This window comes from Balaenoptera ricei, chromosome 21 (assembly GCF_028023285.1).
Source record: "Balaenoptera ricei isolate mBalRic1 chromosome 21, mBalRic1.hap2, whole genome shotgun sequence".
In the NCBI taxonomy this organism is placed as follows: Eukaryota; Metazoa; Chordata; class Mammalia; order Artiodactyla; family Balaenopteridae; genus Balaenoptera; species Balaenoptera ricei.
This window is the reverse complement of record NC_082659.1, coordinates 6634493-6656387: the sequence shown is the minus strand read 5'-3', so window position 1 is coordinate 6656387 and position 21895 is coordinate 6634493. Positions and strand designations below refer to the sequence as shown.

Sequence of the window (21895 nt, the reverse complement as noted above, 5' to 3'; positions counted from 1 at the left end):
TCTTTCCATGATCTAGGCCTATTTATGTATCTTAAAAGCCGCAGTCTGATGGTCCAGCTTCTATTTAACACACATGTAGGGGCTGACTGGGACCTTCTCTGCAGACCAGCAAGGCTGACGGCACCACCTTGCCACTCTCCTTCTCCTGAATCCAGGTCACCAGTGTCTCCCTGAAAGGAGCTTTTGCACATGTCTGATGCCCTGGCTTTTGCAGCTGCCACCCTGTGGTCACGCCCCCTGGCTGTCGTGGCCAAGAGAGTTTACATTCCCACAGTCCCACAGGACTGTAACAAATGACAAAGCAGTTCTTAACTGGGTATTCCCCAGGGCTCAGTCCAGAGGGAGGAGACGGAAAGGCCCACTTCCCGGTCTTTCCCTTAAAGAGGTCTATCTGCATTCTTTAAAAGCTGCTGCTTGAGGGTCTGGCTTCTCCTTTGGGACGCTTACTGTTCTTCGAAAACCCTCAACTACTGGGAGCCAGAAACAAGAAACAAACAACCCCCTCTCCCCTCGTGTCCCCAAACACAAAGAAGAAAGCTTGGTCACTCACACAGGTATGAAGGAATCAAGAGGTAGGGTTGGGAGGAAGGATAAGTTTCATTTCTTACACAAGACCACTCCCTCAAGACTGAGACAGGTGGCTGTTTATCTAACGCACAGAAACTAAAACAGATGGTCGAGAAGGATGAAGAAGCAGGGGACTATGTTCCAAACAAAAAGATAAAACTCCAGCACAGACCTTAGTGAAACAGATAAGTCATTTACCTGGTAAGCAGTTCAAAATTATTGTCCTCACCGAGGTCAGGAGGGAAAAAAATGCATGAACAAAGTGAGAATTTCAACAAAGAGATAGAAAATACAAGTACCAAACAGAAATCACAGAATTGAAGCATTCAATAACTGAACTGAAAAATTCCACAGAGGGGTTTAATAGCAGAATAGATGAAGCAAAGGAAGGATCAGCAAACTCCAAGAGAGGGCAGTAGAATTTGTCCAAAGAGCAAAAACAAAAAAAAAAAGAAAAACAATGAAGACAGCTTAGTCTTACAGGACTTCAGCAAGGGCACCCACATTTGCATTGCAGAGATACCAGAAGAGAAGAGAGAAAGGGATAGAAAGATTATTCTGAGAAATAATGGCTGAAAACTTCTCTAAACTGGGAAAAGAAACAGACATCTACATCCAGGAATTCTAGAGTTCCAAAGAAGATGAATCCAAAGAGACTCATACTGAGACACATTATAATTAAAATGTCAAAAGTTAAAGACAAGGAGAAAAATCTTAAAAGCAGGAAAACTTGTTACATATAAGGGGACCTCCATAAGACCATCAGCAGATTTTTCAGGAGAAATTTTGTAGGCCAGAAGTGAGTTGGGCTTCCCTGGTGGTGCAGTGGTTGAGAATCTGCCTGCTAATGCAGAGAACACGGGTTCGAGCCCTGGTCTGGGAAGATCCCACATGCCGTGGAGCAACTAGGCCCGTGAGCCACAACTACTGAGCCTGCGCGTCTGGAGCCTGTGCTCCGCAACAAGAGAGGCCATGACAGTGAGAGGCCCGTGCACCGCGATGAAGAGTGGCCCCCGCTTGCCACAACTAGAGGAAGCCCTCGCACAGAAACAAAGACCCAACACAGCCAAAATAAAATAAAATAAATAATAATTAAAGGTGCTAATAATTAAAAAAAAATCTAAAAAAAAAAAAAAAAAAAAGAAGTGAGTAGCATGATGTATTTAAAGCGCTGAAAGAAAAATATTGCCAATCAAGAATACTCCACCTGGCAAAACTGTCCTTCAGAAATGGAGAGATAAAGTGTTTTCCAGAACAGCAAAAGCTGAAGGAATTCATTACCATTAGACCTGCCTTACAAGAAATGTTAAATGGATTTCTTCAAGCTGCAATTAAAGGTGCCAATTACTATGAACGTATAAATCTCACAGGTAAAGGTAAATGTATAGTTAAATTCAGAATACTCTAATGTTTTAATGGTAGTGGGTAAATTACTCAAAGTGAGAATAAAAGTTAAAAGACAAAAATGTCTTAAAAATAACTATAAACAACTTGTTAAGGGATACACAATATAATAAGATGTAAATTGTGATATCAAAAAGAAAATGGATTAGAGTAAAAATGTAGAGCTTTTGTATGCATTCAAACTTAGGTTGTTAGCTGAAAATATACTATCATAGATATACGATATTTTATATAAGCCTCATGGTAACCACAAAACAAAAATCCGTAATAGATACACAAAAGCTGAACAGAAAGGAATCTAAGCATACCACTACAGAAAATCATCAAATCACAAAGAGAGCAAGAGAAGAAAGGAACAAAGGAATTATAGAACAGCCAGAAAACAATGAACAAAATGGTATTGTATATGTCCACCAGAGGGCAAGTATAAGACTGTTCAACTGTATTCATGACAGTTCAAATCTGGACTCAATACAAATGCCCATCCACACAATAGGTAAATAAATTGCAGTCTATGCATATAATAAATTACTACACCACAATTAAAAAGAAAGAACTACTGATCCGTAGAATAAGAATGTCCCCACCAGGAGAGCAATAACATCTGTGTGAAGGGTACTCGCTCTGGCCTCCCTCCATCTAATAGTTCTGAGGATGCAGAGAACGGTTCTCCCCTAGATGTGTGACACCAGCTCTCAGGAACCAAAAGACCTCTGATTTAGCCCAAACTTTTATAAAGTCTCTCACTAAAAAGGTTCTTCTAGTTTCTGAGAGAATTCTAACTTTGAGGACTCAACCTCCTCCAAGGTGCCAGGTGGGAAACAGATGTCAAATCATCCCCCTCCATTGACCTTAATCTTTCACAGTCACCCACTGGGGGCCATGGACTCCAGCTTCCAAACAACATCCTCTTTCTCTCAGTTAGGATTAGCTTTAGCTATAATTCTCATACACACTCACACTCAGCAATGGCCCTAGAAGCTCCAAGATCCCAGCTCTTTCCATCTTACTCCTCTGCCACATGGCCCAAAGTAGCTCTTCAAGCTCCAGCCATCACTTTTTCATTCCACCACCCAGAAGAGATAAGTGGGAGAGAAGGGAAACACCCCTTTTTTTCTAAGCCCATTTCCCAGCGGTCTCACAACAACTATGCTTATGTCTCATTGACCAAAATGTAGTCAACGTGGCCACACTTGGCTACAAGTGGAAGTTAGGAAAGGCAGTCATCTAGCTGCATGGCAATCTTCCCAGATTGACTCTGGATTCTTTCTACAAAGAAGAGAACTGATATCAGGGATCTCTGCTACTACCTCTAACCCAAAATTAATGTTTCCAAGCCTATCAGTAGATGCCAGCAATTGTTACTGCAGCTGCTTGTGTGTGTGTGTGTGTGTGTGTGTGTGTGTGTGTTTCCTCTTCTGGGGTGTGGGAGAAGAAAAATGGTTGTCTACCTTATCGATGTGTAAATCACAGTTCAGCTGGCTCAGATGCCTACTTACAGTAACTCCCCTACATACAAACGAGTTCCGTTCTGAGAGGGTGTTCATAAGTCCAATTTGTTTATAAGTCCAACAAAGTTAACCTAGGTACCCAACTAACACAATTGGCTATATAATACGGTACTGTGGTAGGTTTATAATACTTTTCACAGAAATAATACATACATAAAAAACAAACAAAAAATAAAGAAAACACTTTTAATCTAACAGCACAGTACCTTGAAAAGTACAGTAGTACAGTACAACAGCTGATATACAGGGGCTAGCACGCACGTTTGCATCTTTGAAAGTTTGCAGCTTGAAGGTTCCTCTGTAGGGGACTTACTGTATACCTGGATTTGGCAAGACCATTAAAGAACCTTCTACTCAGTCACCATCCTGTGCTGTGCATGGTGACCACAAACTGTGTATGTCAAGGGCAAGTGTTGCTGTGTTACTTATTACATATTTATTATTGTCATTCTGTAGTGTTAAATGTAAAGATGACTTGTACTTCTCTGTACTCTTGGCTCCAAAAGCTGAGAGCCTACTTCAGGATAAAGCTGTCGTCTCATCACGAAGAGGTCTGCAGGGCACCAACCTCATCTTGCTATCAGGTACCCACCTCTCCTCAGTGTTCTCATTTTATTACTTGTTCTGTTCTACAGGCATCATTGTAAGTTGCCACAGAGTTTATTTGTAACAGACCAAAATGCACACACAACGAATGAAAACAAGTTATCACCATATGTCAAGTTTAAATATTTCACTAACAGACAAAATTAGAAAAGTCACGACTGCAGCGTCCCGCCAAAAGCATGAGTCATATCTGAAACGGGGTCCAGGAGAAACAGGTGGCCGGACGTTAGTGTCTGCAGAAGGGTTGCTGCTAGCAGGGCAGCTGGAAGGTGGCCGTAAGTCAGGCCAGCGCTTGGGTGTGGAGCCAGCGACTTACATGGTGCTTGGTACAGCTGCAGAGCAAGCGGGGCCAGACTGCGAAAGGCCTAGGAGCCCGTGAAGAGTGTGATTTTCACCTTGGAAAAGAGGAGTCACTGAAGGCTTTCCAGAGGGGAAGAGTGAGATCAGACTGTTTTAGCGAGGTGGCCCTGGCAGCAACGTGGGAAGGATTTGAAGCAGGGCAGCAGCACAGCGGTCCCGACGGGAGGAGGTCAAGGGCTCAGCAAAGTCCCTGCTACCAGAAGACAGGAGAAGTCAAAAGGCATCTCTTAAAAAAGGAACTGGAATAAAGGAAGCCCGCCAGCCAGCTGGATAACATATAGGGTAGGGTGTGCACGGACGAAGCTGAGGGAAGATGGAAGGGTGACGTCAAGTCTTCTAGCAGCAAACTGAGAGGATTCAGGGAAAAGAGTGGGGTGGTGGTGTTGGAGATACTTTCTGCTAAGAACATTTAAAATTCTTGTAGAATTTTTAGGCTCGGATGTCAAGAAAGCAGATTTTTAAAAAAAAATTTATTTTTGGTTGCGTTGGGTCTTTGTTGCTGTACGTGGGTTTTCTCTAGTTGCGGCGAGCGGGGGCTTCTCCTCGTTGCGGTGCGCGGCCTTCTCATAGCGGTGGCTTCTCTTGTTGCAGAGCATGGGCTCTAGGCGCGCGGGCTCAGTAGTTGTGGCACAAAGGCTTCAGTAGTTGTGGCTCACAGGCTCTAGAGCACAGGCTCAGTAGTTGTGGCTCATGGGCTTAGTTGCTCCGCGGCATGTGGGATCTTCCTGGACCAGGGCTCGAACCCGTGTCTCCTGCACTGGCAGGCGGATTCTTAACCACTGGGCTACCAGGGAAGTCCAAGAGAGCAGATTTTTTTAAAAATGTTTGTAGCTCGGGAGAAGTAATCTGTGGATTTGGGGGCCATGAGCAAAGAGTGGATGAGCCAAACCCACAGACGGAAACTCAAGGACGTCTGGGGAACTAGAGCGGTGGAGTGCGGAGAGACATTTTCAGTAGGCAAAGGCTGATCACAGACAGGCTTAAAACGGTTGAGTGAAGGACTGAGCATCTGACACAGGGACGATGGTCTGGGTGGAGGCCACAAAGAGGAGGAAGAGATGGCTTCAAAAGCACCTCCTCGGGTAAGAGAAGCACCAATGGGTATTTTGACAAATTGCAATAACTTAGGGTAAGTTCTGTAATAGAGGCACCTTCAAGGGAGTGTTGAAGGTCAAGGGGCGTTTACTACAGTCTGGGGGCTCGTTCAGCAGAAAGAAAACTTGAGCTAGGTCCGGATGGGTAAATTAGAGAGGAAGAACATTCCAGCAGAAACAATGGTGCTTGCAAAAATGCTAAGATACCAAACAGCATGGCTGTTTTAAACCATGAAAGGGGTCTGTGGGAATGCAGCTTAATTTAGAAGGCGGCAAGCAATGGTAAACATTGGCAGAAAGGCAGGTGGGGACCAGACTGGAAGAGCTTTACAGGTGTCCTTAAGAGCACGTACCCCAAAGAGATGTAAGAAGTCTTAGCAGGATTGTTCTTAAACAACGAACGCAAACCTACTCAGAGTGGATTAGGTAAAAGTGAATTTATCATGAAGAATCAAGGAAATTGCATGAAGCCAGGTGCTGGAAGTCAGCTGGAAATCACAGGAGAGACAGTGGGCAGCTTGCCTTTCTTCTCTCCCCTTCTTTCAGGGCACATGAGCTGCGTGCAACCTGCACTCATATCTCTGCACGTTCATTTGTTCTTCTCCCAAAGCATCAACATGTGTGTTTGGGGTTTCCATGGCACCAATTATGACGGCAATTCCTCATGACTTCTATGCTCTAGTGTTTAGTCTTGTCTGGCTCATAATCTGTACCTGATGGTCTGTGGCTTCATTACCTAGGATCCAACACTGGAGGCCAGAGAGAGGGCTTCCCTTGTACAAACCTGATTTTATAGATCTGTCTCACTTAGTCGTGCCTCTGGGGAGCACTGCCAAAGAAGGGGGCATGGAGTAGGAAAGCACCCCCCATGTTTCTACATAGCGGCAGTGTGCTGGGGGTATTCAGTAAATCCTAGAGAAAAAACATGGCACATCTTCCGAGAGTGCAGATTTCCTCTTTAATTCATCAACTTTTTATTAATTATTTCTATAGCCTGATCAATGCGTAGCGAATAAAGTAAAAACACAAAGTCCTACCTCTCCAGGAGCCTACCTTATTACAGCAAGGGGGAGACAGATAATGCATACTGTGTCACATAGAAATAAATGCAATATAATATCAAGCGGAGTAAGAAGGATTATATTAGGATCAGATTTGGCTGCAAATAACAAAAACCTAAAACAAGCTTAAACAAGTTAAAAGATTTTTGTTGTTTTGGTTTTTTTGCTTTCAAGAAGTCTGGAGGTAATAAGTCCAATGCTGGTATGATGTTCCATAGTGTCAGGAATTCAAGTTATTTTCATATGATTGTTATGCCACGTGTGCCTGCCAACATGGCTGATGCTCCAGCCATTACATACGATCTTACCCAGTAAGAAAGAAGAGTACACAACGCATCTTATTCCCCACATACGCCACTTCCTTTTACATTTCATTGGCTAGTCAAACCATCTAGGTGGAAGAAAAGCTGGGAAACAGTCTTTATTTTAGGCAGCCATATACCTAGGTAAAAATTAGGGATCTACTTATTATAAAATGGGAGGTGGATATTGGGGAAAAACTCGCAATGTCTGTTGCAAGGTAAACAAGTAATAACAAAAGGGCACACGTGGTTAAGAGAGAGTTTCTTTGATGACATTCAACTGAGACTGGCAAAGAGAGGACAAGCATGTCCATATATGGGGAGGAAAATTCCAGGTTCTGGGAAGGCCTGTCCTGCTCAATGCACAGTTAGAACAGCAAGAGGTCAGGATGGCTGACTCTTTAGAATGACCAAAGTAACTCATGGATCGACTGAAACCCATTCCTTACTGCAGTAAAGAATGTCACCCAGATGGGAGAAGAGAGGGCATTTGTGGGTCTGGGGGGGTCTGGGTTTGAGGAGGGCTCAGTCCTGACGGCCACTGCACAGCTGAAGCTGGGAGTCCGAGGCACAGCTGTGGTGCACACAGTGGGGAGGGTCTTCCTGGTGAGGCCTGGGGTCGGGGAAGCATCACAGGCAGGACTTAATTTGGATCTGACTCCGAGATGGGAGTGCAGTTGACCCTTGAACAACACAGGTTTGAACTGCAAGGGTCCACTTGTTCTTGGACTTTTTTCAATGGTAAACACTACAGTAGTGGAGGAACCACCTTTACGTTATACTCGGATTTTTGATGGTGTGGAGCCCCAGAGCCCCTAGCCCCAAGTGGTTTAAGGTCAACTACCTCGAGCAGAGAATTAACAGAAAGATGGCCTTGGCTGCTGGTTTTGTTCGCTCAGGTTGCTCTAACAAAGCTCCACAGACCGAGGGCTTGAACAACAGAAACTGTCCCTCAGTTCTGGGGGAGAGAAATCCAAAAGCAAGATGTTGGCAGGGTTGGTTCCCCCCGAGGGCTCTGAGGAAGGATCTGCCCCAGGCCTCTCTCCTTGGCTTGGAGATGGCCGTCTCCTGTGTTCCTTCCCATCATCTTCCCTTTGTGTGTCTGTGTCCCAATTTCCCCTTCTTGCAAGGACGCCAGTCATGCTGGATTAAAGCCCACCCTCAGGACCTCACTTTACCCCACCCACCACTTTTAAGACCTTATCTCCAAATACAGTCACACCCCGAGGTGGGGGGCGGCTAGGACTTCGCCACATGGATTTTGAAGGGGACAAAGTTCATCCACAACAGCTGCTGTGCAGAAGATACAGTGACTGGGAAGGGGGAGGCGGCTCGAGGGTGGAAATAGGGAGGCTACGACATTCACACAGGTGAGACGTGACAGCACCTGCATGAGGTGGAGAGAGGGGGTGGGTTCTGGGTGACTGTGACGGTCACACTAATAGTTTACTGAGGGATTGGATGCGGGGTGGGGTAGAGCAGAGTCAAGAATGCCTGAGGATTTTAGCCACCGGTAGATTAGAACTGCTGCTTACTGAGCTCCTTCCTTCCTGCCTCAGGACCTTTGCACTTGTTTCCTCAGCCTGAAATGCTCTCATCTTCCTTTTGCTCATCATTCCAGTTTTAACTTAAATGTCCCCTCCGTACAGAGGCATTTCCTGACCTTATGATTTAAAGGAGGTACTTCACAACTCTCTCTCACACCTCCCTATTTTAATTCACTGCTTGCCCTTGTAACTGGATCCATCTCTCACTACTGACATTGAGACAGGGACCTTATCTGCCTATATGACCAGGTCCTAGACCAGGGCCTGGTACATAACAAGCACTCAGTAACTGATTGAATGAGTGAGCAAATGAATGAATGACCCAGTGCCAATGGGTGTAGCTGGTGAGGAGCAGGGAAACAGAATAACCTCTAGGTTTCTAGCCTGGAGGACTGAGTAGATGAGAGATGAAACCCACCTCAACCTGGCTTTAATAGAGGCTTCTTTGTTCGTTAACTAGAAGTCTGAGAGATGGGCTATTGAATCAGATCAGCTGTGAAACACACCCTAAGGATTTCAAAGGCTTCGTGTCCTTTTAGCTCTGCCTTCAGGTTGAAGCCGACTTCCTGGGCTGTAGAGTTCCAAGTTTCACCCCAATATTAATTCATCAGCCCAAAGAGAGGAAGGAACATTTCTGGTAATATCTTCGGCAGAATCAACAAGCTTCATTTCCAGAACCCACAATAACCTCCACTTGAGTCTCAGAAGCGCTGAGGGGGTTAGTTCATCCCTAAACACTTTTTTTGTGGAAACAGAAGTAGGGCTACTTTGATTGTCCTAGAGGAGTGGTTCAGGAACCCGTTACCCGTTTTTTACCTTGTTTTTTTAAACCCAGGTTATACTTACTGCTATTTACTATACTGGAAATTAAAGTGAAAAGTTTAAAATATTTAGTAAGTCCTTTTAGAGAACAGTAAAGTACATTGTATGTTAATATTTATGGAAAAAAATTCAAAACAAAGAATTTAGAAGAGTGGCATTGTTTTACATTTTTTGTTAAATCTCTTTAATGTCTGGCTTAATTGAATACAGCTGGATTCTCTGCATTCAATCTGCTGCCATGATTTTTTGGTTGAGGCATCTGAAGAAAATCCAGCCTCAATCAGATATGTGATTAGAAAAGGCAAAGAGTTTAATAGCCTTCAGACAGTGTGAATATTATTTTGTATTATACTAAAACTCAGGAACTGGTAATTTCTTAAAGGTTGTTAGCAATGTGGAATTTGACATATCAAATTTTTGTACCCTGTTACATTAAAATCCATTGGTCTGTCTTGCACTTTGAAATAACCATTTACCCACACATGATTTTTAGAGTCCAAGCACTGATTTATAAAATATTGGTTCACTGAGTTATGCAGATATTCTAAATGTTGACATACAATACTGAAAGCACAATAATTAATATCACCACAGAACTAAAGAAGTCCAATTACTGAGAACATGTCAAGTTCATGAGAGCAAATCTAGGTTTTCCAAAATTCTAATGTTCATTGAAAAGCTCGAGTTTATTATCAGCAATACTATCAGTTGTTTTTCCTTGAAGTGACAGAGCCGGTTTGTTCATTTTTGATAAAATATCTGCCAGAATAACCATAGCTTATGTTATTCAAGTAAAATTATGGTCTATGAAAAAACTAGCTAGTTGAGCTCACAAGTCAATGTTTTTCCTCTAGAGAACTACTGTACATTAATCAGGGTGCAAACATGCTTCATGCATACTTACCTTTTACTCACACATGTTAAAAGGATGTGTACTCAGGGCTTCCTTGGTGGCACAGTGGTTGAGAATCTGCCTGCCAATGCAGGGGACACAGGTTCGAGCCCTGGTCCGGGAAGATCCCACATGCCGCGGAGCAACTAGGCCCGTGAGCCACAACTACTGAGCCTGCGCGTCTGGAGCCTGTGCTCCGCAACAAGAGAGGCCGCGATAGTGAGAGGCCCGCGCACCGCGATGAAGAGTGGCTCCCGCTTGCCGCAACTAGAGAGGGCCCTCGCACAGAAACGAAGACCCAACACAGCCAAAAATAAATAAATAAAAAATAAAAATAAAGGAATTCCTTTAAAAAAAAAAAAAAAAGGATGTGTACTCAAGGGTCAGTATTTAATAGATTTATGTTTATCGCTTTGTCAAGGGTATTCTTAAGTGAAATGAGTGGTTTTTCACCGAGAGCCCATGGCAATGAACGCATGGCCACCTTGCACTTTGGTATCACTGCCTTGATGCCAAGGTGCCAGCAGGTTTACCCACCAACATTACTCCAAATTCAATGCAAATAATGTTTCAGTGTCATTGTGAATATACTTTTGACTTTGGACCACCTGAAAAGGTCTTCAGGAGCTTCAAGGGTTCAATGTCCAGACTTCAAAATGAAAACAAGAAAACCAACAAGAAACCACTGCCTTACATGGATCATGGCCTCTCCTGAGACAGTGGATGGAATCAACTTTCCCCAAAGCACATGAGTTCTGTTGGGGAGCGGTGGATATCTGATCCACATGGAAATCTTAGGGCTCTCAAGAGGGGAACAGGGCAGGGCATGCACAAACATCCACTGACAGAAGCACGAGAAAATAACTATAAAGTTATGTTTATTACAACCATAGCCTCTAGGTGTTTATTACAACCATAACCTCTAGGTGAGTAAGTCGGATTTGAGACAGCAGTGAGAACTTCATTTCATTCAATATTCAAAACAGTGTTTAAATCTTTTAGAACAAGAATGCCTTCTCGTTTTAGTTTTACAGATAAAAATAAATGAAAGCTCCAATGGAGGCTGAACAAATAGAGGCAGTACTGGGCTACATTCTAAGTCGTTAGTGAAGAGAAAGTATTCTTGTTCCCGAGTGTTCCATTCGTTCACACCGAGACAAGCTTCCCTTTGCTTCTACGTTCAGATAGCACCCTTCCGTTCCCACTTAACCGTAGTCAGTTTACAGTACAGCTGATCATGTTACAGCTTTCTTTAATTACATTCCACACCTGAGTTCAGGTAGGATCAATTTGGGTGTTCCAAGGCCCTCAGACACGCTAAGACCTCACAGCATGCAGGGTGAACGTTCGTGGTTATTCAGAGAGACACAAGTTTATTCAATTCTGCTGTCAGATTGCTCCGTGGAGACGCCAAGATCACATGAGACTCAATACTTTGTCTTAGTATCATGCCAAGTAAAATCTCCTCCACGTGAAATTTATAAAACGATTACCCTGCATTTTTTCTAGTATGTTTTTTACTTTTTGAAAAATTTTTTATTTATTTTTGGCTGTGTTGGGCCTTCGTTGCTGCGTGCAGGCTTTCTCTAGTTGCGGCGAGCGGGGGCTACCCTTCGTTGCCATGCGTGGGCTTCTCATTGCGGTGGCTTCTCTTGTTGCAGAGCACGGGCTCTAGGCGCACGGGCTCAGTAGTTGTGGCTCACAGGCTCTAGAGCACAGGCTCAGTAGTTGTGGCGCACGGGCTTAGTTGCTCCGCGGCATGTGGGAGCTTCCCGGACCAGGGCTCGAACCCGTGTCCCCTGCATTGGCAGGCGGATTCTTAACCACTGCGCCACGGGGGAAGCCTGTTTTTCACTTTCTAGATGAATTTTTATGTTTAAACCCTCCCGTCTGGCCTTTATTTGGGTGTAGGTTGTCGAGTTTGTTTATATAACATTTTCCCCAAATGTACAGAGGTCCTAGCATTTTTTGACTAATTCTTTTCCCTCAGATTTTAAACGCCACTTTCATGAGACAATACAAAACACACAAACACAGCAGCACGTGTGTCTCTAGACTCTTCCTTCTGCCCCGCTGAGCCGTCCGCTTCCTCACTAGCAAGACACTATTACTGTAGCGTTACACTATGTGGCGGTACCCGCAGGAACAATCCCTCCCTCCGTGCACCCGCTTCCTATCGTTGCTATCAAAAATCACCACCTACTTAGAAACTTAAATAAAACCAACGTGTCTTACGGTTCTGAGGTCAGAAGCTCCAAGCAGGTGTCACTGGAGTCGGCACGGCACCGAGCAGGGCCGTGTCCTCCTGGGGCTCCGGGGACAGCGCGCACCCGCGTCCCTTCCAGGCTCCGGAGCCTGCCTTCCCTCCCCGGGCCCCTTCTCCATCTCGGAAGCCAGCGAGGGCGGGCGAGCCCCGCTCCCAGCGCGCCGCTCTGAGCTCCGTAACTGCCCCCTCCCACTTCTAAGGCCCCTCGTGACTACATTGCGCCCACCTGGATGACCCAGGATTAGCTCCGTAAGGTCATGCGATTGGCAATCCTAAATCCATCCGTGCCCTAAAGTCTCCTTTGCCAAGCAAATCAACGTATTCCCGGGTTCCAGAAATCACGCGGACGTCTTCGGATGGCCATCACTCCGACTGCCATGCTCAGTCGTCCGCCTCTTCAAAAATTTGTGAGTTGTTTCCCTACATGAATTTTACGATGCGTTTGTCAAGTTCCCACTATATTCTTCTCCTTCGCACCTCCCCCTCTTCACGAAATAAACCTAGTTTTACTGAAAATGTACTACGGTCATAGGGTGAGGTTGAATATCATGCATCCTGACAATGAATGATAAAAACCAAGTTTACATTTATCATGCTAGAAAGGCAATTACTTTTCTGTAGAGAAAATGCAAAATGGTTTTCACAATCAAAAGAAAGGTATATTTATCACTGATCTGTGATAGTTACATAATAAAAGTTATTTTTCTGAATATTTTATTTTTGTGGTATGTCAGCTTGTAAAAATTTATATACTTAAAAATTATTTCTCTCATTCTAAATAAATATCCATGTTCAAATCCAATTTTGTATTTGTAAACTTGTGTTCTTTTCCTTATAGTGCTCTCCGCTGCACGGGCTGAGGAAGTTCTATGCCCCATAGAACCTGTTTCCACCCCTCATAGATGAAACCAAATTCCACCCGGTTACTCAAGCCTGAAGCTGGGGACGCATTCTTCACCCTCCCTCCCCCTCCTTATCACCAAGGTCAAGTAACTCCCGTGGATCCCACCTTCTAGTTATCTCCTGCAAAAGTCATCTCTTATTTTTCTCCTTTTTTTATTTGCCTCTGTAATAAATTAATCCCACTGCCCCACCCCAGACCGCAAGGGTCATGACCTCAGGGCCTTTATCTGTTCTCTCTCTTTACCTCTGACACCCAGCATGAAGTGGGATGTGGAACACTGGATACATATTTGTTGAATCAATATTTCTTTGTAAAAACTTGAAACAATACAGGAAGTCCAGCTGAACTTCATCTAATCTTACTTCCCCTCCACTGAGAAAACCACTGTCATCAGTTTTTAGACATTTGCATCTAGAAATATATTGTTTTATTTTTTACAGAAATGGGGTAATAGTGCATGTATTATCCAGCAACTTGGTTTTTTCACCTAACGTGCAGATCATTTGGGTACATTTGGGTCTACTTGTTTTCTTTCTAACTACTGCATAACATTTCATGTGTCATCTTTGTGTATTCATGTAACCACTCTGCTACTGACTGTTCATTTAAGTAGATTTCTTGATTCAAAAGTATCTGTCCATTTGATGTGCCTGAGAAGATTCGTGGAGTACAGACCCGCCTTGCATTTCACAAGCGTCCTGCCCACTTGCTCCCCAGCCCCCAATCTTACCACACTGTTCTGCAGTGAGGTGGGAAAGGTGTAATAACTTTAGGACACCAAAGGATAATTCGCCAATTTCTTTCAATTAAGGTACCATTAAGACAAGCATTTCCAATCAAACTTTAACTTTATTTACAATAATCAGATTTTGTGATATACATTGATTAAATTGTATATTGCTAACAACAGTCATAGCTCAATCCAGAAGAAATTTTAACTCTTGGGACCCTGATGACATAGTCTGATCAATAAAAGACTTGGAAGCATAAAATATATTCCATTAAGATAAAATTATGTGGCAGAAGTGGAATGAAAATGTTTTCAAGGAGACCAAGGATCAATGTAAAATTCTAACTGGTAAAAATCTTTTTTAAATGGAGAATGGTGGTATTAAATCACTACGGTACTTATAACCCATGGGGTCCACTTAAAAGATTTCTGTAAGTTTATTTTAACTATTTTTTAATTCTGTAATTAATTTTATTTTAAAATTTCATTTACAACTCATCAGAACTTATTTCTTTTTTAACTAATTAAACTTATGATAAAAATAATTTTAGGGCTTCCCTGGTGGCGCAGTGGTTGAGAATCTGCCTGCCAATGCAGGGGACACGGGTTCGAGCCCTGGTCTGGGAAGATCCCACATGCCGCGGAGCAATTAGGCCCGTGAGCCACAATTACTGAGCCTGCGCGTCTGGAGCCTGTGCTCCGCAACAAGAGAGGCCACGATAGTGAGAGGCCCGCGCACCGCGATGAAGAGTGGCCCCCGCTCGCCGCAACTAGAGAGAGCCCTCGCACAGAAACGAAGACCCAACACAGCCATAAATAAATAAATAAATAAATAAAATTAAAAATAATAATAATAATTTTAGATATTAACTTACAAATGTGAGGGAAATACACAGCATACTTCTAGGGGGGCATCTGGATAAAAAAAGAGAAGAGCGCCTCATTACCATGCTGCACACAGGCCTCTGCAGCCTTGAGAACCTGTGGGCTCTCGGCTTCAGTCCTTCCGACTCGCTGTTCTCACTTGGAAGGCTCTCGTCTTCCTTCCCTTCTCTAGCTCTCACCTAACTCCACCCTCAAACTTCATCTCAAATCTCTCTCTACCTGAGAAGCCTTCTATGTGCCCCGACTAAATGAGATCTCCTCGGTATACGTCCCCATGGTATCCCGAATATCCCCCTTTACGTAAAGCTCACCCCACACCTGTCCCTGCTAAATGCAATCAGTCTTCTCACTGTTATATCCCAGAGCCACTGTATGCAAGCTGGGTTAGACGCGCTCTTTACAAGGAACCGTTTCAGTAGAGAGGTGGAAAAGGAAGTCAGACTGCAAGGGGTTAAAAAATGTACACCGTAAGGAAGTAGAGGCAGAGGGTGTGGGCTGAGTACAGCTTAAGAGAGGGGAAGGCAGAAAGGAGGGTAAATCTGTGACCAGCAGGGACAGAGGAGGCTGAACAGCACAGGGGATAACTGAGTGTGTCGGGCTGGGTTTGGATATAAACAGGGGACAAGAGAGGCTCACGTGCTCAGTGTCCCCATGTCAGAACCGGGCACAAAACTTTACAACCGGGTGACTAACAGTAATATGGGGGTAATTCACAGGAAGTAACATACTTACACATATCACAACATTTACTGACTGCATGTGTACAGACTGTAACATTAACACTGAACCAGCTTTATCTCTTCATACATTTTCCGAATTGTAGGGCTGTCTGGTCTCAGTTATTTAAAGGAAGCGTAAGCAGCATCTGTGCACAGTATTCGTACCCATGACTTTTTCCCTCCGGAATGAGTCTAGTTCTCACAGGGCATTACTTTCCACAGGAAGAGGGGAAACCGCGTTGAAAATCTTTTTAGTGTTCAATGCTTCCTGTCGGCAATATACCTGTCCAAATAATTGTTCCTTGAGCAATCTCTATTCACCTGGATTTGTCCCTCAAGGTCACCGTTTACCAATCACGTTACATGATGTCAATCATGTAGAGATAGTCAAATCGAGTAGCCACCGTCCTGGCCCTGATTAGAATTTTCCGCTAAAATGCCTTCCTGCATAAAGCTACACCACAGGCTTGCATTCAGGCAAAAAAAAAAAAGAATATTTTTTTTTTTTTTCACTTAAAGCATTCGGCAGTCTTCTGAAGTGCAACTATCCCTGGAAAGGATTACACAGTAAACCACACTCACTGTAGCCAAAGGGCAGTAGAAGGATTCAGAAGGCCTCAGAGTCTGTTTTTACATCAATAAAACGGCTGCCCTGATTTCCTAGATTTTTGTGAAGGTCATAGAAGTAGGTTAGTACTTTATCCCACATGTGCACTCAAGTACCTTCAAGAACTACTCAAAAACTGAGGCTTATCCTAAACTACCAGAAAGAAGTTAAAGAGCCCGGCCTGGCGAAGTGAAGCAGGAGTGAATTTGATAAGGCCTGATAAAATAAAAGTGTGTCAAGAACCTTGTAAAAAAGCTGTCCGGCTGTGCGTAAACTTGTAGTGATGGGAAGGCAGGGACCTGACTCGGAAGCATGCTGGTGGGCGAGTGAAGGGCAGGAGAGGGGGTCCTGTGCACCCGGCTGGGAGAAGAGGAGGAAGCCGGGAAGGCGGAGGGGGTGAGAGCCACCTTGAAGAGGAAGGTGAGCCCGGCCCGATAACCCAGGGCTAACGCCCTGACAGCGCTTATCGCGCTGCTGTCACTGCGGGCCTTCCCACAGCAGGCCTGACAAGTCCCTGTTGCCTGCAGGAGTCCTCTTAGCCGCCCGAAGCCACGGTCTGCAGCACCTGCGAGGCACCGCGGGTCACCGGTGCGCCCCACGGAAGGGGACATCTCGGCTTAAGGGCGCATCCCGGGGTCCAGGGGCCCTCAGGTGTGCAAGCAGGAGGTGGGGCGTTCCCTCAAGCCAATCTGCGCCCAGAGCTGGACCGAGGGGCACAAGGCCGCCCGGGCCCTTCCTCGACTAACACCCACCTTCAACCAGCTCCGCCCGGAAGTCGCCGCTTCCCTTGTGGGGGGTGGGGGGGGCGGGGCAAGCTTTGGAGCATGCGCAGTAGCCAGAGCGGGCAGTCCACGCGTCCGGGCGGCAGTTGAGCGTCAACTGTCAGCAGCACTCGACCAATCGGGAGACGAGTTCTTGCCGCTGAGCCCCGCCCCCGGAGGGGGACTATGGTAACGAGCGGCCAATCAGGAGTCGTGTTGTTGGCGCGGAGCCCCGCCCCCGGCAGGGGCATAGGGTGACGGGCGAGGGTCATGGGGTGTGAGTGATCCTGAGCTCTCGATCCCCCGAGGGCCGCGGCTTCCCCTTGCCCCGCGGCCGGGAGCAGCGCGCCGGGCCCCTCACTCGCCAGCCCGCCCACCGTGCAGCGGCGGCGCGGCCCATGCGGCTGGGGGCGGAGGCCGGATCCGGCGCGGGCTGGGCGTCTCAGGGGCGGCCGGCGGCCCGGCGAGGTGAGGGGGCGGCGGCGGGGCCCGGCCCAGCCCGGTGATTGGCCGCCGACTGAGGGCCGCCGGGCGGCCGGCGGCGGCGGGGCGGGGAAGAGCCGGCGGAGCCTTCCGCGTGCGGAGCCGGGAAGATGCTGCTGTCCCTGGTGCTCCACATGTACTCGATGTGCTGCGTGCTGCCGGCCGCCGTGCTCCTGGGCACGGCTCCCACCTACGTGCTGGCCTGGGGGGCCTGGCGGCTGCTCTCCGCCTTCCTGCCCTCGCGCTTCTACCAGGCGGTGGACGACCGGCTCTACTGCATCTATCAGAGCATGGTGCTCTTCTTCTTCGAGAACTACACCGGCGTGCAGGTGAGGCCCCGCCCGCCCTCCGGGCCCGCCCGCCGCACCTGCCGCTCCTCCCTGCGTCTGGGGTCCCGGGGGGTCGCAGGCGCATCTCCCAGCTGCCACCCACCCAGCGTCCGTCCAGCTAGTGTAGGCTCGCTCCGCCCTGGCGGGCAGATCCGGCCCCGGGAACACGTGCCATTACGCCGTCCTCCCACCGTGGGGGCAGTTTCACGTTCTCGCTTGGGGTTTGGCCAGGTGCTTCCTTGCGGGTACTCCAGGATTACTAGGTAGCTGCGGTAGCGCTGCTCTGCGGCCCCAAGTGGGATCCACCGCCCGGCCTCCCCCTCTCTTGCAACTGTCTGTCTGGGTGCTGGGAGAGGTAGGTGCAGATGAACGTTTAAATAGGGCAAGCAGTTGACAGCTTCTGGCGCTTGGTCTAGGAAGATGGTAATGGTGGAACTCAACAGTGCGCTTTTAAAAGTCGGAGACCTTCTCTTGAAACAGATTGATGTTACTGTTTGGGCGAGAAGTACAACTTTGTTTTGCATTCTTCCCCAGTACAAGTGAAAGCTGGGCAAGGAAATTAATCCATTTGTTACTGTAGAAGCCTTACCGGAGATAAAATTCTTGCCAACTTTGACTAGGCTTATATGTGTGGCTAATCTTTTGTCTGCTTACTTTCTGTTATTTTCTTTCTCTGTAGAGATTGGATTTGTAGATTAAATTTGTAAAACAAACAAAAGTAGAAGGCCCTTTTAACTCCATTTAATGATTTGAAGTCTCTTACACAGAAATAACAGTTGTGTTTTCCTTCTGTTCCCCAATTTGAAAAAAAAAAAAAGAGAGAGAGAGCTTAATTCTTGGTTTTCCTTATATTCAGTTAGTCCTCGTCTTTTCTTTTCTTGGTGGGGGTGGGTTGGAGTGAATGGGATGGCATCATTTTGTCTTTTTGTCTTTTTTTTTTTCCCCCTTAGAGCAGCTGCTTTCACCCTTTTGTCCACCAGCTACTATTAAATTTGTAGTTGCATTGCTGTTGATTCCTGATGACTCTATGAGTTTCCCGTAGTTGGAGGTTTGGGGGAAGAGAACTAGAAGCCAGGGACTGTGTTTAAATCAGTATCTATAAGTGTTTCCTAGGAAAGAAAGAAAGATCGCTTTTCCAGATACTGGTTTCCTGATCATTGACTTTTACAGTGGGCCACATTTAAAATTTTCACGAATTCAGACCAGTCATTTCCCCACTCTGTTCTTACCTCACCACGTTTGTCTAAATGTATGGTTTTATCATGGTGAGTATTTAATTTCACATCATATGACAACTGGCCTGGGCTAGGATACAGGATCAGAATATACGACAGTCATTTACCTCTTAGAAAAATAATTCTACCTATGGCAGGTTTTAAATTTTTCGTTAAAAGCATGTAATATGTCCCATGCAATGTAACATATACCATTGAAGTTATTTGTGTTTAGCAAGTTTCTTATTTTTAAAAAATGACTGTAAAATTTCACAGTATTTCTCAAATTGTATATCTTACCTTATATCTGTTTAGTATAGACCTCCAATTTGTTGTTTGAGTTCTCAGCACATGGTTTTTAAAAAGTCTAATCTGATGATGACCAGCGGACACTCAGTTCTAGGATTCCTAACAAACTTCATCAAGGGACCTGCGTGAAATGAAATTTTGAATTATGTTTGAGGACCATCAGACATCCTTTTATAAATACATGAAGCACCAGTATCCAGTGATAATCTTCTAAATGTCAGAATTCATTTTTCTTTGTTTATTAAAAAAAAATTTTTTTGTTGCTCTTTCCTGTCCTTCTTCTGGAATACACCAAAAACTGATCATTGATATTTGCAGGCCAAAATATCCAGTGATATTTATTTCTAGGCATATGCAACATGCCTCCTCATTAACACCCTCCAAATATTTTAGTCACCATTTTCTTCCTGCTTAAATCAGTACTTTAAAATATATTTTACACTAATGGCTCTGTCTGCTAATCCCCACTTCCCCAAATGCTAACATGATACATTATAACAATCAAAAGTAAAATTTGATAAAAAATAAATTTAGTTTTTCAGCTGACCTGCTTCAAGTATAAATTAGTTCAAATAACACTGGGAGAATAACGTTTATATAATGTGTTCAGTTAGAATACCCTTAACTTCTCTAATAATTCATATGTTTACTTGAAAGATTGTTTCAATTTCCTCAGAAACCCTCAAGGCCTTCATGTCTAGAGGCCATTTATAACTAGTTCTTTCCTTTGGTAGCACTGTGTCCTCAAAAATAGTCCTAAACTCTTAATGAGTTAAATTTGTATTCTGTATCTTGTTGTAAAAGCAGCTAAACTATTGTGTTTGAATGAAACATGTTTATTTAGAATCAGAGAAGGGACCTTACAAGTCAAACACCTTTTTTTCAAGTCTGGATTCTTTCTGCATTTCTGCTAAAATGTTGCCCAGATTCTTCTCAAATATCAGTAGTTCTAGATAGAATATAAATTGTTGCTTGTATCCTTAATTTTTTTTTCTCTGCTTATTTATCATTCATGTTGAAACCATTAAAGACCTTTCTACAGTTTAACTGGGAGTAACAGAGCCAGGAAGATCTGGATGTGCTTCTGGGTTTGCTTAAGTAGAATGACACGAACCTTTAAGAGGAAATTAAACATTTCTCAATCAAATATGATTCCAGTCTAACACAATTTAAGTCTGGCCAGGGGACAGACTTATAAGAAAATCTTAGAGAAATGTAATTAGAACCTTGTTTTTATACTTTCTATAAATGTAAATCCTGGGCTGTGAGCAAGACAGTTATTTTAGGTTGCATTTGTATAAGATTTTTTAAAAATACCTTATTTTTCTGTTATGAGTCACAGGTGCAATAAAATATTCAAACACTGCAAAAATATTTTGAGAAAGTTAAAAGTTCCCCTTACCTACACACACCTCGCCTAGGCCTGCAACAGTTTGGTGTGTAACTTTGGATTTCTGCCAAGAGCTTTTATATAAATGTATGAATTGTGGGAAGACTCCTCCATTAAATTAACTTCTTGGGTGGGTTTTATAGTAGCACTAAATATACCATAACCTATGGGGACACATCTGTGCCATTGTTACGGAAAGCAAAAGAAAATATGACTCTCAAAAAAAAAAAAAGAAAAAAAAAGAAAATATGACTCTCTATACCCAGTTTACTTTCCCTCTTTCGTAAATTTGTCTAATTTTGTAGAACTGAAGACACTGAGAGTGGGTTCTTCTTCAATGGAATTCTAAGTTAATTTTTCCTTTAATATTGTCTCATGTTATTATGGTTTTTTAAACAGAGGTTAGTATTAGTAGTTAGACAATCCAAAACTAAGTAGTAACGTCTCAGAGCCCACCCTTTATTCATTCATCTGGTATTGGAGTGTGCCCTGAATGCCAGATCCTGTGCTGGACTGTATGGGATGGAATGAAGAAAAACACAGACAAGGTCCTGCCCTCGTGGATCTCACATTCCAGTGGGACACAAAAAATAAGAAGAAAGTTAAAAGGCACTGTACTCTGTGACTTTGTTAACCTAGTGGGTAGAGGTTGGGGGTTTGGGGAAACGTCCCTGAGCAAGTGGCATATGCGTTGAGCTCTGAAAAGGGCCAGTTTGGGAAGTATTGTAGTAATCTAGCTGCGAGATGATGGTCAGAGTCGTGGAAAGAGTGGGCATGGAGAGAATGGAAAGAATCCCAGAAGTATTTTAAGGTGGCTGATGGAGCTTTGTAATAGGATACGGAGTGGAAAGGAGAGGATGGAGTTAGCAACACACCTAGCATTTAGTGAGCGCTGACCGTGTGCCAGGTACTGTTGTCTTACGTGAGTCATTTCATCCTTACCAGATAGGCACTGTTTTTCCCACTTTACGGATTAGAGAACTAAGGCACACGGAGTTCACGCTTGTAATGGTCAAGCCAGGATTTAGTCCAAGGCAGTCTAGCTTCAGGGTCCGTTTTCCAAAGATGCTTTGCTAGGTGGTGTGGTTATATTTGTTGAGAGCACAGCCCCGCTCTCAAGGTGTGCCTTCTA

The 21895-nt window shown here is 44.6% G+C and overlaps 1 protein-coding gene and 1 long non-coding RNA gene across 3 annotated transcripts in view; one reads left to right on the top strand and one right to left on the bottom strand.

The window, feature by feature from the left end:
• Positions 1-17059, bottom strand: part of LOC132356552 (uncharacterized) — a 134543-nt gene extending 117484 nt beyond the window's left edge. The window contains exon 1 of the long non-coding RNA XR_009499913.1: positions 14942-17059. This is a non-coding gene — a long non-coding RNA (uncharacterized LOC132356552). The remainder of the gene's footprint in view (positions 1-14941) is intronic.
• Positions 17060-17260: 201 nt separating this feature from the next.
• AGPAT5 (1-acylglycerol-3-phosphate O-acyltransferase 5) overlaps positions 17261-21895 on the top strand; it is a 59126-nt gene continuing 54491 nt past the window's right edge. The window contains exon 1 of one of the 2 annotated variants that reach the window (XM_059909482.1): positions 17261-17850. In XM_059909482.1, the coding sequence (XP_059765465.1) occupies positions 17632-17850 (219 nt within the window). In that variant the 5' untranslated portion in view covers positions 17261-17631. The remainder of the gene's footprint in view (positions 17851-21895) is intronic. The other variant, XM_059909481.1, reaches the window with a different exon arrangement.